The sequence below is a fragment of the Leptonychotes weddellii genome, chromosome 2 (assembly GCF_054177405.1).
Source record: "Leptonychotes weddellii isolate Sample4059 chromosome 2, ASM5417740v2, whole genome shotgun sequence".
Lineage (NCBI taxonomy): Eukaryota > Metazoa > Chordata > Mammalia > Carnivora > Phocidae > Leptonychotes > Leptonychotes weddellii.
The window spans coordinates 108,213,238-108,230,480 of NC_138370.1; the positions used below are offsets into that span (position 1 = coordinate 108,213,238).

The window sequence follows — 17,243 nt, forward strand, 5'->3', positions numbered from 1 at the left end:
CTCGATGTCTCGCTGTCAAATAAATAAATAAAATCTTAAGAAAAAAAAGAATATAAAGTTTTCATTTTATACACAGAAGTGCCTGTTATCAATGTATTGGTGTTCACTTCCAAATTCATCCTTCAGAGCCTGTCCCGTGATAGTGAACTGGACTCTTTAAGCGTTTCTCCTTTACGGTGAGCAGTGTTAAGCTTTGTCAACTGTCGGCCAAGGGAGACAAAGGAACAGGGCAGAAGTCAGGAGCTCCTCTTCCTGGGTCCAGGTGCTGCATTTTGCTTTTCCTTGCTCCAGCTGCCTGGATCATCCATGGTGCCTGTGGGGGCGGGGGGGTGCATCTGGTGGAGCTCTGCCCCAGCTGAGCTTCCAGAATGCACAGTCGCTCGGTGATTTCATACACCTGGCTGGGGCCGGTGGCCACCTTGCCGCAGCCCTCTTGATGCAGATACTGTGTATTTTAGGCCACAGCAACACTCCAACTCCCTGTGCACACCCACCCACCTAAACCTGGTGACCTAACCTGGGCTTACCTGCACTCTGGAGGGTTGTTTCTTTGTGCCTGGCAATGGGAGAACAGCTCTGGCTGGCCTCAGCAACCAGAGAACTTCTGTGTCATTCAGTGGGCTGCAACCACACTTCCTCCAACAAAGTCTGACCTCCAGCCATGGGGAAGGGTACTCATCGGAAGGTTGTTCTTCCTTGGGTCCTCTCTCTCAATCTTAGGTTAGCCTTTGAGTTCTCTTTACATTTTCGTAGTTATTCTCCTACCATAGCATAATAATTCTTTAAACTTCTCTTGCTGAGTTCAGTGTGATTTTGGCCTCCCAATTGGACCCAGTCTGGTCCACCAGGCATAATCAAACACACTTTTCCCCAAGCTCTCATTTATATATACTCTCACCATCTATACTACGTTGATATTGTTAAAGATCATCTATAACTTCCTGGATAGTCAGGCATAAGCAAACTCACAGATTCACATCATTGATTTATACCTTTTCTTGGGGCAGAAGTCCTGGGTTCACTTTGGTGCCTCAACTTGTCTATTAAGTTCATTTTTATCTAAAGCATTTATAACGGTACCAGAGAAATTATTAAGCAGTAGTGTAATAATTTCAGAGCAGAATAAATGATAAGGTTCAGTTGATAAAGCTTGTATTACTTTAATTTATATTTCAAAGTTCATTTGCTCTCCATTTCACTCAACTAAGGAGGCTTGAGATTGTCAGGATTCTCAAGCAAACAGGAATAGAGAAAATGTCTGGGGTCAGATGACCTCAATATATGGTCACTTAAGCAAAGATTTCTATTTACACAAAAACTAATATTGGTATGATAAGTCACCGGAGTTCAAGTTACTTTCCTATTTACCAAGGGAAGTTTAGTGTATCAGTGATACACTAAGGGGAAAAAAATCAAAAGACAGCTCTGAAGATATTATAGTCTCCTAAAATACTTTAAACAAACAATGGTATTTTTGAGTAAGTGCTTAGAATAGCACACCAGCTGTGTGTGCTTTACAAGCAAAGGAAAAATGGGGGGACAAAGAAGAAAAAACAAACCTAAGTATATTTGAACCAGAGAGCAAATGTGACAATTAGAACATGATGAAAAACTAATTTGGAACCCAGTTATTAAACAGAAACTTTGTCCTTTGAAACACGGATGCATTAGAGACCACGTCAGTCAGTCCACAGGCCTGAAACAGAAGTCATTTTCCTTGGGAACTATACTGCCTCAAGAGAAATTGAAAAATTATACTCTCTGTGAATTATAAATTGTTTTATTTTCTCCCTGAGGTCAGTGATCAGTGGTTTTGTGACATGGAAATGCTTTATTCTTCCACACTAAGCAATGGCTCCAAGCTTTATTGTACGTGATTACATGCCGTTACAAGCACAGTGAAAAGAATGGCCTTCTTGGCCAACTTTCATTAAAAGGCCTCCCCCAGTGCTCTGCCTTTAGTGCCAATCACTAAACACACCTTGTTTTTCCTCAACTCTGGGTTCAAGGTGTGGAAGCCACACCTTTCTTATTAATCACTGATGTAATCTTGCCACCTACGCAGACAGCTTCTAAATCATGGAATAAAGAGTAAAAGTTCAGTAATAGTACGCCAAAGACAAATGGTTTGTTCTAAACTCTCCTCATAAAATGAACACTTGAGGGAATCAGACACATGCCACGTTAAAAATACCTTTGCATATCTCCTCAGTATAATAAATATACAGGCTACTTTTGACCTTTGGAGGGAAAGGGATTCTTTCACAAACTTTCGGGCTCAGCGCTTCCCGACTTAAATGCTCTCATTCATAAGTACAACACAAAACTGTATCAGTCTGAGATTTCTGTTGGGTAGCCATGCGTCCTAGCCCCTTTCCTCTTTTAAATTTTAAATACTGCAAAGGAACCATTTTCCTTGTGCGGCTCCCACACTTGGGATGAAACCTTCTCTGCAGAATTTTGGCACCCTATTAATTAGTGGTTATGAGTGGGAGCTGCTCTCTCTCAGCAACTCCTATTCTGCCATCAGTCAAGTGTGATTCTGTAATAAATTCCCACGAAGCAAACTATTTCTGGTAATTCTCCCTAATTAACACCAGGCCCGCTAATAATACATCAGTACCTATGTGTTTCTGATATAACCAAGATCTTGTCTGAGAGTACTCAAAAAGGGAAACCGCCAACCTAAATTAAGCTTTTGCTGGCAAAAAGGATTTTATATGTAGTTCTGTAAGAAAACCTTTGATAATCTTATATTGGGGACATTTTGACCAGAAAACACTGAACGACAGGGAGGCTTGTTTCTGGTTTGAGCACTGAATGGGGATTTATTGTGAACACACACTGTTGAGTCTTAAGCCTATAAATCTTGTACTGGATTACTGTTTCTTAACGAAGGAATGACAGATCTCTTATTTTGTTGGTGCATTTTAATGTGCAATGACGTGATTGATAGAAACCAAACAGCAGCTATTAAAATGTCAAATGCAGTCTTGATGCCCTTATAAGTTTGGCTTCTGGAGTTTAATATACTGTGAGCAAATAGACTTGAATTTGTCTTTTATTTCCAATAGACAGCCTGCAACAGAAACATTCCTCTTAACTTTATACAGTTAGAAAAAAAATCTTACTCAAACCAATAAACAAATGAGGAATAGATGAGCCTACCTGGTTATAGAAACGTTAACTAATGAGATTGGGATGAGTTAACCATGAAGTAATGTAACCTGGTTGATTAAAGCATGAAAATGTAGATGATGACTGATGTTGTTTCAGTATGGTATATGATACAATACAGTGCTTGGTATGACAGATTATTCCAATAAACACTTTCAGCAATAAATATTTTCTAAAACAATGGGGCTTATTTATGTATTAATTTACAAACACGTATTGTGTACATGCTACATGCAGAGCATAAAAATGGATTAAAGTAGAACAAATGTGACAATCTTTCCAAATGTTTTGTTTCTGGGACATTTTCATAGGTGAATATCATAAAAGAGGGATTCTCCTGAGAATCATTACTTCTTTTCCTGTCCTGTGAACACTATTTTATTCCCATGATGACTCCAATGAAAACCACTTGCCACCCAAAAAAGAAAAACCAGGAGAGCTTGTTTATATCACTGCAGCCATTTATTTATTATGTGAACATCAAGGTATAACTACACTGATTATATTTCTCACGTGGTTTTTAATTAGAAAATGTATCCAAAAGCAAAACAGTACAGATGTATACAAATGTAAAAATGTAAAGAAACAGAAAACAGAGATTAACAGATAAGGCAAATGATACTTTGAGAATCCAAACCCAATATCTTAAAACATTTGGAGGAGAAGGATGACAAACTGAAGCCGCACTAGATTTGTCAAATTATTCACTGTTTTCCTTTCCCTTATGTCTGAAAAGCCTCTCTTTTCAATAGAGATGATTTAAAAAGCCCCAAACCTCACAAAACTGTGAATATAACACTAGATTCATACTTGAACAAAGGAGAGGAAGGACTTATTTTCTATAAAAGTGCTCCTGATATACTACCCCTTGAAAATGGCACCATGAAAACATTTTTGTTCTAGATAATTTTAACCATAGGCTACACTAATATTTTGAAGATTTAAACTCTTATTTCTATTTGTCTTCATACTGTGACCAAATGACTAGGCTTTAGTTTTAGACTCTAAATGTAACCTGAATCAACAAGAAATATGTATGCTATGATAAGCATAAGCAGTGGGGATCCTGTCTAGGCTACCATTCTAGCGGGCAACATTCAGCCCTTGTAAGTCTAGAAAAATGTTATAAATTGGAATCTATCACTAATACTTTGAATCAGGGAAATAAAGTAAAGGACGTTTAAAAGAGTTATATACTGTAATTTTAATCTGTATTATACTAAGTACAGCATTCCAAAATATACATCAAGAAAGACTAAAAGTAAATGCTCTACAGTAAAGAGGTAATAATTAAAAAAAAATGCTACTGACATAGAATATTTATAATCAGAAAAATAAATATTCAGGGAACTCACCAGAAGAATAAAGTGCTCTGCCAGTTATTAAAAGATTAACGCTGGAGTATTAAATATGGCATTCATTCCCCACTGGGAAATACAGAGATTCTTCTGGGTTATAGTCAATATTTATTTCACAGAATTAACTGTTTTAGAACAGATAGAAAGCTTTGCCACAAAGGAGAAGGACAAAGCACAAAGACAAAATGATAAATTAGGAAGCAATGTTTTCTTTTTAGGGATAAAATTTAGAGGAATGCAACATTATGCTCCATGAAATAATGTGCACAAAGAAGAGTCTAATAAAAATGATATCCTTAATGTAATATAACTTAAGAAATCCAGGTCAAATAAAATTCTGGGAAGGAAATACCCAAATGTCACTGACTTTTCAAATACTATCTTGGCATAGATTCTATAAAGGCAAAACTAAACAACCAAAAAAAAAAAAAAATCATCTCTACTACATCCAAACAAAATCACCAATTTATTTTGTATCGTGTAAAGCAAGAGACTGACACGAAGCTATGTGACAACTCACATGAACTCTACAGGTGGTTTCAGCAGCAATGAGAAAGAGGGCACAATTCAGTTCCAGGACTTTATCTCAAAAGTCAAACTTCCTGCCTCCCTACAGATGCAGGGTGAGGAGGTAGTTCAGGGTTGCTACTGCTGAAGCCACTTCACGTCACCCTCCTCATGCTTTGATTCCCACTTAGTTATTATCTGCATATAATATACATCTGCTAGACCATAAATTAACAGCTTTCAGGACAGATGCCTTGAAAAGTTCTTAGGGAGGTTAAACAAATATTTGAGCCTAAAACCTCCCTCTACAACAAACGTGCGCACAATGGAAATGAAGTCGTTCGTGAGTTACGGGGCAGGAAGGACTTGGGGTTCTGTCTCAACTTTGAAAGCACCTTGCCCCAGACACATTGATATTTTTAACTTAGTGGGATCGTGGGCTTTCATCCATTCTGGAAACAAAGAGAAAAACTATCAAATGTCATAATCTGTTTTCTCACTGGGCAAATATCAATAGGAGTCACAATTTCACAATTGTTGCTCTGTCTTCATGGGTTATCTATATAATTGTTTCCCCAAATAAAGAAAACAAATAACGAGCCAGTCTGAGTAATTGATCACGTTCCCCTCCTATACTACCAACCTCTGGGAATAAAAGCTTTCTAAACTTCGTGATCACATTTGGAAGTGGTTTATTTATTACTGAGAGAGAACTACTAAAAGAAAAAAAAAAACCTTAGATTTTATCACATCCCCAAGCCAATCTTTTACTTTTCTAATGTAGAACTAAAGAAAAAATTATTTTGCAAAGAGAGTTGTCAAACCTTTATCAGTCAGTAGTACAAATCTGAAACTGATCTAATGGATTCACTGTCTGAAAAGGGGAGAATTTTTAAAATTTTTGAATACAGTCCTCCTCTGATTTCCCATAATTCCTAACCTCACTCTTTTCTACTTACTCTCTTGACCTCAGCATGAGGGAAGGGGAAAAAAATGGGGAGTTTGACTAATATAGGTGACAAAGCATACACAATGAATAGAAATGGCCATATTTTAATAAAAGGTAAAAATCTGAAATTTATAAGCAATGTGGTGGCTTTTGTGGGGGGTGGATGAGAGAAATATGTAACATCTCTTATTGGCATGGCACATTCTGATGGAAAATCTTAGTCTTTCCTACTGGATTGATCAGTAAGACAAAAAAAGTACATACAGTTTTTAAAAACTGACACCTACTACTGATAAAATTCTGTTTAAACTCCTATTTCCTTTTAAAGACAAGCACTATTTTTTTAAAAAATACATTTTACTTATTGATAGAGTGTAAGGCAATTTTCATTTCCTTTTACAGATTTACTCAGAACTACCTAATAAGGAAAGAAAGTATAATTAATTCAGCATAGATGTTAGAGGTTTTTATTCTAAAATTTAATTCTTCACTAATTTATTCTATAATGAATTTAATAGTCAACCAGGAAATTGGTTTTTATAAAAGTTATTTTATGGGCAGAAAATACAGGAAAAAAGTAATCTTATAAATGCCAAACTGTCTCTCTACTTTATGAAGCCAAATATTTCCTCATAGACTTGGTTTTTAAAGCTGGAATTTATCCCTTCAGGGCCACTATTATTTTTCAAAATTCCCATAAATATTAAATCTAAAAATTAATTGGTAATCCCAATTCTCCTCTTTCTCTTCGAATCTCTTCTCCTCCCCTGCCTGAACTGTTGACTTTCAAAAATTCACAGAATGAGCATGTTTCTTGCAAAGTGGCTTGTCCTTCTTGGAGAAAAAGGTCTGACCTTCCAAACTTTCACAACATACCTGAAAAAGAAGCATTATTTAAAAGAATATTATTATTTTATCAAATATGCCTAAAAGGGGAAAATGACTTTTCCACTTGGTGGATAAGACAAAGCACTTTCTCTGCTTGACTTATTTATGGAACATAAGGAATAGCATGGAGGACATTAGGAGAAAGAAGGGAAAAGTGAAGGGGGGGAAATTGGAGGGGGAGATGAACCATGAGACACTACGGACTCTGAGAAACAAACTGAGGGTTTTAGAGGGGAGGGAGGTGGCAGGATGGGTGAGCCTGGTGATGGGCATTGAGGGCACGTACTGCATGGAGCACTGGGTGTTATAAGCAAACAATGAATCATGGAACACTACATCAAAAACTAATGATGTAATGTATGGTGACTAACATAATAAAATAAAATAAAAATAAATAAATAAATAAAACTTTGAGAGAATAAAAAAAGACAAAGCACTTTCGTTGGTTGTATTAGACACTCTGACATGTAATGATTACTATGGTATTTCATGTAATTTTTCAAAAGCAATGAAGAATGACTTTTTCCTCGAATGTATTCTAATTTATTTAAATCACTGATCATTATTTTTCTTTACTAGGCCCTAATAAGAAAACAAAGAGGTCACATTAAATGTAATTTCTCTTCTCAAACGCTCATCAATGCTCTAAATTTGCCTCCTGTGGTAGGGAACCAAAGCACTCAAAATGAAAATACGATACAACTGCTTTGCCCAATATTCCCAAGCTCCCAAACACATCAGCACAGAATACCTGAGAATTCTTTTTAATTCATTTCTTTGTTCCTTGTAGTAAAAACCCTCGTCAACATCTGGCTACCGGATGATTATACAGTCTACTTACTATCTGCATTTATGTCTTCTTGTCTTTCCTATTGTCTTTCTTAAGTATAACAGTATAATAAAAAAAAAACAAACAGTATAATAAAACAGTTCTACCAGAGAACAGGAGAAGGCAAATCTGCTAAAAGTTGTTGCATTTTATAGATCTCATGAAGTCTAAGAAATGGAAGAGGTAAACAAGATGAATTTAACAGTCAACCAGGTAATGTTTGGGGAAATCATTTGACTTCAATTAACATTACTTTTTTCCCTTCATACGATGAGTATTGAAAACTATTAGATATATTAAATCTAATAAAAAAATCAAACATCTGAACAGAGTATCTTTATTGGATATATACTTTCTAAATTTAAAAAAAGTCTCAAGGGGGCACCTGGGTGGCTCATTCAGTTAAGTGTCTGCCTTCAGCTCAGGTCATGATCTGAGAGTCTTGTGATCAAGCCCTGCATTGGGCTCCCTGCTCAGCAGGAAGTCTGCTTCTCCCTCTGCCCCTCTCCCCTACTCATGGATGTTCTCTCACTCTTTCTTCCTCTCTCACTCTCTCTCTCTCAAATAAATAAATAAAATCATTAAAAATAAAAGTCTTAGGGTAAATGTGAATCTCTACAGTTATCCTCATCATTAAAAATAAAACCAAAAATATTAAGATATCAGACAAAATAGGTAAATACATCACTACATTCTATTATAGTCTTAAAAAGAAAAAATATTCACGGACTACTGCTAAGGAAGGAAGCAAATCAACATATAGTTTGCTTCCACTCTTAATTCAACAATAGATTTTTAGAATTGTTTCTTTTTTTATCAGAATATTTTTTTATTATGTTATGTTAATCACCATACATTACACATCATTAGTTTTTGATGTAGTGTTCCATGATTCATTGTTTGCATATAACACCTAGTGCTCCATGCAGAACGTGCCCTCTTTAATACCCATCACCAGACCAGCCCGTCCCCCCACCCTCATCCCCTCTAGAACCCTCAGTTTGTTTCTCAGAGTCCATAGTCTCTCATGGTTCGTCTCCCCCTCTGATTAGAATTGTTTGTTTCTATTTCAGGTACCCATGTTTCCAAAAATTACTAAAAACACCCCAATAAAACAGAATTTTTAAAAAAAATGTAAAGGACTTTTACTGTTTTAAGAAATATGTAGTTTCTCCTTATAAACACAAATTTATTAAAAATAAGATTTTCTCTAAAGCATCTTATTCTGTGCCAAATAATTCAAAAAAATGTCAGAACTTTCAATGAACACCTTTCAAAATCACAGTAAAAATACTTTTATGTGTGAAGGATTCAAAGATACAAGAACTGTTATTTCCATTTAGTGCTTAGGCTAAAAGTGGCCATACTGTGCTCCTCTAATTTAGAAATAAGAGTTTACTTACTGAGCATACAAAGCAAGTGTCATGCCAGGTATAGCCCAGGGCCTCCAGGAACATGTCGCCAGCTTCTATGGGAAACTCACATCCATGGCATATGGTACCAAAAAGGGCATAATAATCTGTATTGGGGCAGGGTGGGGGTGGGGAGACATAACTTAAATATGACAAAGCTTTAGAATAATAGTTCCTAGAAAGCAGCAACAAAATTGGAATTAAATGAGAAGATGAAGATAAAGTTACTAGTAACTGAAAAATGTTCAGAAGACATGTTTGGCTTGACAATATGTGTAACATGTTTCAGGTTACCTTTGGGGTAAATGTTATTTACATAACTTAACGTCCTTTACTCCATTTTTCCACATAATACTTCTCACTTATCTCCAGCTACCTAAGTGTCCAAATACCTATGAAGAACAACTCTGTTCCCTGATAAGTTATCAATAGACATGGCTGTTTTAACAAAAGACAAGAGAGCTTCCAAATACCAGCAACAATAAGACTAAAGAACATAAATCAAGAAGGAATATCTGATATCAGCACATTTCATAGAATATCTGACTCGGTAGGGAAGAAAAAAAAAGTCACAAGAACCTTCCATAAATAAGTGCCATGACTGAGTTTCTAGCTGGCCTGTATCATAACAGTATTAACTACTATTCTTATGCTGCGATTTCCTTTCAAATTTATGACTTCATGCTCAAAATCCTTAGCCAGAGAACACCATTTACTTGACAGAGATTAAAGTTATAAAATACTAATAGGATTTCCTTCTGAAGAAAGCAGTATTGATGAGATGTTTCTTTATTATTACTAAATTAGAACTTACTGGCAATTTTCTTTTATGCAACTACTCTCACTACTTGTGTTTACTCCAACTTGGGCTGGAGTAGAAAGTAGAGTTTCATTTCATTAATTTACCTCTCTTAACAATTTTCAATATTCCTAGCACCATCTGCTCAGCATATGTTGACAGAGTCCTACTATGTGCCCGGCACCGACAGCAGGTAGAGTGGTGAAGACAGATGTGGCTGCTCTCTTCATGGTGCTTACAATCTCATTGGGAATAGGATGTCGTCACTTATTATATTTTTAAAATAAGTGATAATAAATAATTTCAGACTGTGACAAGAACCACGAAAAAAATAGTCATGTGCTACAGAATAGTTGGAAGTATGTAACACTCCATTAACTAGGTGGGTTAGGAAAGGCTTCTCTAAGGACGTAACAGTTGTGCAGAGACTTGACAAAAAAAGGAAAAATCACCACAGAAAAGCTGAGAAAGAACAGATCAGTTAGAAGAAACAGCAAATACAAAAGCCCTGAGGCAGGAAGAATCTTAGCATGTTCAGAAAAGCAAAGGGGCTAGGTATGCCTAGAATTCAGGGACAGAAAGTAAGGTGGTAGAAGATAAGGTCGGCCTAATAAAGAGTATAGGGTTTACTCAAGTGGAAGCCAAGAGGTATCAAGCATAATCTAATTCACATTGAAACAAAATATTATCATAGCTGCTATTTGAGGGTCGGGGGGAAAGAAGATATATCATTTCAGTTGGTGATTAGAGCATCCAGGCAAAGAGAGTGAGTTGGATTTAGTTGTGACTACTGAGGTGGAGAGAAATGAATGAATTTATATACACTGGGGGTAGAACTGCTAGAACTTACTAATTAGATTGGATATGGCGAGAGCAAGGGAAAGAGCAGAATCTTAGGTTTTGGGATAGTGGACAGTGGGGCATTTACTGAGATGGGAAAGTCTGGGTAATAACAAATGTGGGAGGTTAAAGAAATACAACAAAAATAGATCAACTTGATTAGAAGTGACATTTAAATAAATCTTCAACATTTTTCCCTTTCCGTAAGCAATTTTTGGGTTTTAAAAAATCTGACTTCTTAGACTACATTAAATACGATATTAAGGCTAAGTAGTTTTGTATGTATTTGGCTAGATAGGGACAATCTGCCAGTTTAGTCAAAATGTCTTGCAAAGCTTAATTTTAAAACAAACAAGCTCTTTCTTCAGAAGAATTAGGTGAAATTACAAAATGTGAAATATTCTGATTGAATCAGGGTAGGCAGCTTGTAGCCATCCTGTCCCAAAATAGACCATAGATGGGATAGTTCACTGGAATTTCCAGACAGCTTCCTGGTGGATCGTCTGGCATAGATCTAGACTGGTCCTGCCTAGGATCTAAAAGGAATTGAGTGAGCAAAAAAGGGTCTGAGTGATGCTGACTAGCCTCAAATTAGAAGTTGACTGCTCTTTAACTTAACTAGTGTGCAATATTCCCTTCCTCCAGCACCAACACTTTAAAGAATATCAAGGTAGATCAACAATAAAACTCCACAGTGGAAATGCAGTGGTAGTGAAATAGGCATGATAAAGGGAAAATATTTTATTTTTTGAAACATTACTCTAAGTAAGAGTAATATTAACAAATAAGTGTTATGAAAGTTCACTTACAGCCTCTGGCAAAGAAAAGAAGGGTTCAGAGCTCAGGTAATAGGACAAATGTAGTAGATTGGTACTTAGAGCTCAGTTTATTAAAAATAATTTTACTAAGGGAACAACCCAAGCCAAGATTACCCTCCCATTCAAGTAAGAGTAACAAAAGACTTCCAATTTATTGTCAAGACAGTTGCCTTAAAGAGCAAATCAATATCACGTTCAAAAGTTGATCATTTCTCATGTTTAAAACCACGCAAAATTCGCTGTTAGAGTGCAAGAGGTGGCTTTAAGCTCCACAATTTGGTAGAATTCATATCCATAAACTATTAGGGATTCAAGTAAAATATTTTCCTACTAGGTAATGCTTATATTCTCATTTCTCTTGATGAAGTTGGGACTATCTGTTTTGGCAAAGTCACATAAAAATTTTACATAGTTTTTTGCTATATATTTAGAGTAGTTTTAAATGCCCCTAAAATAGTTAGGAAATCTACTTTGCCCAATGTATCCTTTCAACCTTATAGTAATATAAGGGTTAATGTTTTATCTTTATTCGAAACTTAAGAAACTAACGGCTTTAGGATCTTACCAGTCTCACAGTAGGGTTCACCATCCTCCAAATGAAAAACATTATTACGAATGGGTTTTCCACAGGCCACACACACAAAACAGGAAACATGCCAAGTTTGTTTCAGAGCATTGATGACTTCCTGTTACAGAAAGGTAATTGGATGTAAAGAACGATGAAAAATATACAAATGCTTATTTTACTAGTTGTACCAACACAGCCTTATTTAAACTGACCCAAGGTAGACACATGCTTTGTCTTTACGGTGAGCTTTTCCTCTAAGTAACATGATACTTAAGGACAGACTCACAAATTGTCTAAACTGATACACTATGTAATATGTGTGTTTCCCATAAATACACATCAATAAACTTATTTAAAGAATGATTATTGTGTTTTTTAAACATTATACATGTGGTAAATAAAGTAAGCGTTTCGTAACTGCTTGCTATGAAACATTCTGCTTTCTCTCAAAAGGGTGTCAGGGAACATTAAGTTACAAAGGTTTCATAGTATTATCTTGAAAACGTCATGGAGGAAAAAAAAGAAAATGTCATGGAGGAAGGGCAAAACATTTGAAAATTAAACCTGTGCTTTGGTGCATGATGGAAGCAATAACATAATCAGTGTAATCCAATCAGTTTAACACATGTTTGGGATTCTGGAAATCAGCTGTGACTACACTAAGCACACACTCAAATGAGTGTCTAAAGTTTGAACCATAAAGTATGGATTCTAATCAACAATGGCTGTATGGTTAAAAATAGCAATATCAAAGACTTGGGCCAGATTTTAATTAGTAAAAGAAGTCCTGAGAAGCTGGTTTTACAAGGAATCATTTCTTTAGATTGAGACAGATGGAGCCATTAAACATTATTTTTGAAGAACAGTTAATAAAATGGGAATTTACTCTTTCCATAATATTGATCACAAAAAAGAGGATGCTACACGTAAAGTATGGTTACAATTTTGTAAATGAATTACTTATAAAGAGCAAACTGGAAGAAAATACATCCTAAGGTTAACAGGAATTATCTGGGATTGGTAAAATATATAGGTCACTTTAATTTTCTTCTTTACATTTTTTTGGTATTTTCTAACTGCTGTAGAGTGAAATGTTTTTAATAATAAAAATTGTTAAAATAAAATAAAATGATACAGAGCAAATTATTAGCCTTAGAAAACACCACAGTTCACTACTGAAGGATACTGGGAATGGCAGTTGTTTAGATCTAAAAAGATTACTATGAACATGTACAACAAATGTATATTGAACCAAATCATTTCTCAAGGCTTTTGGCATTTACTTCCCTTTCTATCCTTAAGACAGATTACTATTGCTTCTTAAATAGAAAATCAAACAACTAAAACACAATCCATAGACTCTGTCTCTGTAGTGAAGTTCTGGCCCACCTCTAAGGCAATGAGGATACGATTTCCATTTCCTAGAACCTCATTTGGTTCTAAGACTATTACCTGACTTTGTGTTATTAATTATTCTAGAATTTATAGAATATATTTATATACTAAAAGAGTCTTATTATTTCTCACTTCGGAAGTTACAGCCTGTATCATTCTACTCTTTTGTTCCCAACATATCGTACAAATTAATAATATAGAAATATTTCATGTGGTATAGTTACAATTTAAGTGTCCTCAAAGTTTTAGAACCATTTAAACATGTAATCGGAAATTCAAAGTACTCAATAGTTCATACTAACTTTTCTCTCAACTGATATGAATTAAAGTTTCATTATTATATTTTTATAGAGAGAATATTAGAATTCGGCAATGTCATTTCCATCTTTTGTATTAGCTGTACGAGTTTCGTAGGAGACCAGGCACCCTGGATGCTTCTAAAATAAAATTCCAACTCCTGGTCACCCATAAGAAATGACTGATCCTTTCTTTGTAAACTGCAAACTGGATATTCCAGAGCAGGAAATTCATTCATTCATCATTATTTATTATATATCTGACTCCTAAATTACTCCCTTTTTGAAAAGAAAAAAAAAAAATGGTGCTTAGATTATTTTTCTATCACATGCATATGCTCATAAAATAAGTTATATTTTTGAACATTATATGTGTTTAAGAAAAATATATCATTTATAAGCCTCATGTTTTATATATTTCATGAGATCTGTGCCCTGTGCTTGAACCCTGACAAATGGGGAAATGCTGCTCTTATAAAAGCTATGGAATTTAATTTAAAACAGTGAAGGTGTCAGTTCTGAGAACTCTGATGTGTGTGGTCCTGTGTGACCTCTTCATTCCTGAGCAAACAGGGTCCTGTTGAGGTAGCATACCCACAGTAAATTATTTTTTCCCCACAGTGGCTAGACTTTCACCAGACAAGCAAGCACTCAGTAAGACAAAACCAAAGACAACTTAACCCCATGAGTCCGATATACTTCTACAGAGGTCTATTTAGTTTTGCTTTACAATAATAAACAGTGATGAAAACAGAGAGGGGATCAAGCAAGAAGAAAATAAAAAGGAAAACTGATGGAAGGGTTTCATAACAAAAAAATTATTGTGCTTTAAAGCTCATTCAGAATAAACAGGTTTCTGATACTTACTCCGAGGATCTTCCTTTGGCATCGCCCACATTCAGGAGCAAAGAATTTCTCATAGCACAGCTCACAGTACAGGGCTCCCTTCTCCTCTACAAATCCAATGTAGGCCATTGTATTTTTGCAGTGAGCACAGTTAAATTCTTCTGGATGCCAAGATTTCCCTAGTGCCACTAGGAATGGTCCCCTGCCAGAAGAAAAGAGATCAAGTTGGCTGGGGAATAAAAGTTTCTTAAGTTAGCTTGGACAGAACCTCTTTTATGCAACATCCAAACAATTAAATACTTGCTCAATTATCCTTCTCAAGGGCTGAAAACATGGGTGCTGTAAATTTACGTAGGAACTCTTGAGCACTTATGTGATGAGAAAAAGAGGGAGGAGTAAAAAGCACTTAAGGGATTCTTTCGAGAAAGGCCATTTCCCCCACTTTTTTCCATCTTCAAGAGATTTGGTTATGTTTTTTGAGCTGCAACAAGTGGCTCTGTCTGTATCATGATTATGATTGAGAATGAGGATGTTAACTCCAACAGAAAATGAAGTAACCAGGAAAAAACATATGACTTAGGCAGAGATGAGAACTTGACATTTCTATAAAATAAACAAAAGAGAAATCTCAATTTGGTAAAGTCAGAGTCTTAAAACTCATAGCAATTATTACCTGAGGAAACACTGCAATCCATTTCTGTTCCCCACACATTGTTTCATTACTTATTTCTCAACTTTATCAAGCATATCAAATGTTTATGACTCCTCTAAATAGACTATGGAAACTGTCAACTGGATATTAGAGACTGCTTTGAAGCTACTTAGGAAGGTTTTATTTAATTCCAAACATGACTGATTTTTAATGCACATTTGTATCAAGGTAACAAATGTTTGTAAAGAGATTTTTTTCCATTAAATACTATACAGTCATGAACTGATAAGATGGGTTTGGTTTGCTTGACAGGAATCCATTATGAAGCCTTATCTAGTCATGAAGCCTGCAGAAATGGACCATTCTAGCCTCTGCAACATACTTTTCAGTAGCTCCATCACACTAATCTCTATACAGAGTGGCTTTACCTCCAAGGCACTTTTACACTTATCCAATTTGTCCAGGCAACATTCCTGTGAGATAGACCAGGGCAGTTATTTCAAACTCAGTTTAACCGATGGACAAGCTGAGATACAAAATGTTCAAAAGATATGACAAATATCATAAAATCACTGACTGAGTGAAGGCCAGAAGCTGAATTTCCTGATTTCTAGCACACTGGTGTGGTCAACTTATACTCTGCTTTTCATCATTACCGTCAATTATCATCACTGAGTGACCACAGGGTAATTGTCAGTAAGCACGGATGCCTGACTTCTAGGCAGATTATTAATAGGAAAAGTCACAGTAATGAGCATCACAAAATCGGAGCATTTTCTCGCCTTTGACAATAACACAAACCTTAGTATTCAGTAACTATTTCCCATTGGGAAATTCTTTGCAAATACCTTGATGTTTACTCAGAACCAGCACCTGATTCTGCAAGAGTCAAAAAAGTAAAAAGGCTCTTGATGAATGATAAAAACGTGTTCTGTGAGGTATAAGAGGGTATTTTCTAGCCTCATTTTTTAACTTATTTTTTTTGTTTTTTATTAATAACATGATGCCAACTCTTATCAGCTAGAGCATGCAGTTCTCTTAGCATTTGAGACAAGTAGTTTATTATTATTTTTTAAGCTTTAGGGCGCCATAAGTTTTGTTATCACTAACAAGGAACGTCTTTGTTAACTAATTCCTGACAGGAAAAAAGGGCTATAGATCATTTAGTCTGTACCAAATGTTACTTTGGGTAGGTTGTCCCTCAGTTTTTAACTGGATTATAAATAACAGTCCTACTCAACAAGTTCCTTCCTCTCATTTTCTCAATATGTATTTGGCATGTAGTTTACCTTCAAAGATAAACCAAGGAATCACAGTGCTCAAAGCTAGACAAAGTTTTACGAGTGTGCGGAGCTTTTCTACCAAGTGGGTATCTGTTATAAAAGCTTGAAAAATCTGCCAGGTTAAATTTACTGTGACCACAATATAGGGATGGTAGAACTTTGCTATCATTTGTTTGGACACTAAGGCATATTCCAGAGGATTTGTTAGGCTGAATTTTTTTTTATTAGGGCACATCACATCTTCAGCTCCTCCATAGGCTGGATGGCCCCTTGAGGCCAGCATCCTTATTTAGCTTTCCAGATTGCAAAAGTCAATCCAACCTCAAACTCCATACTCTATCAAAGTGTTGTATGCACTTGGAGTAAAGAAAGAGCTTTACTACTGGAACATGGCTATCAGTGCCACCAAATATTTAACAAAATTCATCTAAGGAAAAAAAAAAGACATTTAAGAACAACTGATTCAGGAACACATAATCCATTTTCTTTTTTTTTTTAATTTTTTTATTGTTATGTTAATCCCCATACATTACATCATTAGTTTTAGATGTAGTGTTCCATGATTCATTGTTTGTGCATAACACCCAGTGCTCCATGCAGAATGTGCCCTCTTTAATACCCATCAC

At 35.6% G+C, this 17,243-nt stretch overlaps 1 protein-coding gene across 6 annotated transcripts in view; it reads right to left on the reverse strand.

Moving 5' to 3' along the window:
* Positions 1 to 3,617: 3,617 nt before the first annotated feature.
* Positions 3,618 to 17,243, reverse strand: part of PDLIM5 (PDZ and LIM domain 5) — a 203,590-nt gene continuing 189,964 nt past the window's right edge. For all 6 annotated transcript variants that reach the window (XM_081812130.1, XM_031028410.2, XM_006733529.3 and 3 more), the window contains 4 exons: positions 14,704 to 14,884; positions 12,143 to 12,263; positions 9,112 to 9,227; positions 3,618 to 6,867 (listed from right to left, as the gene is read on the reverse strand). In XM_081812130.1, the coding sequence (XP_081668256.1) occupies positions 6,778 to 6,867; positions 9,112 to 9,227; positions 12,143 to 12,263; positions 14,704 to 14,884 (508 nt within the window). In that variant the 3' untranslated portion in view covers positions 3,618 to 6,777. The remainder of the gene's footprint in view (positions 6,868 to 9,111; positions 9,228 to 12,142; positions 12,264 to 14,703; positions 14,885 to 17,243) is intronic.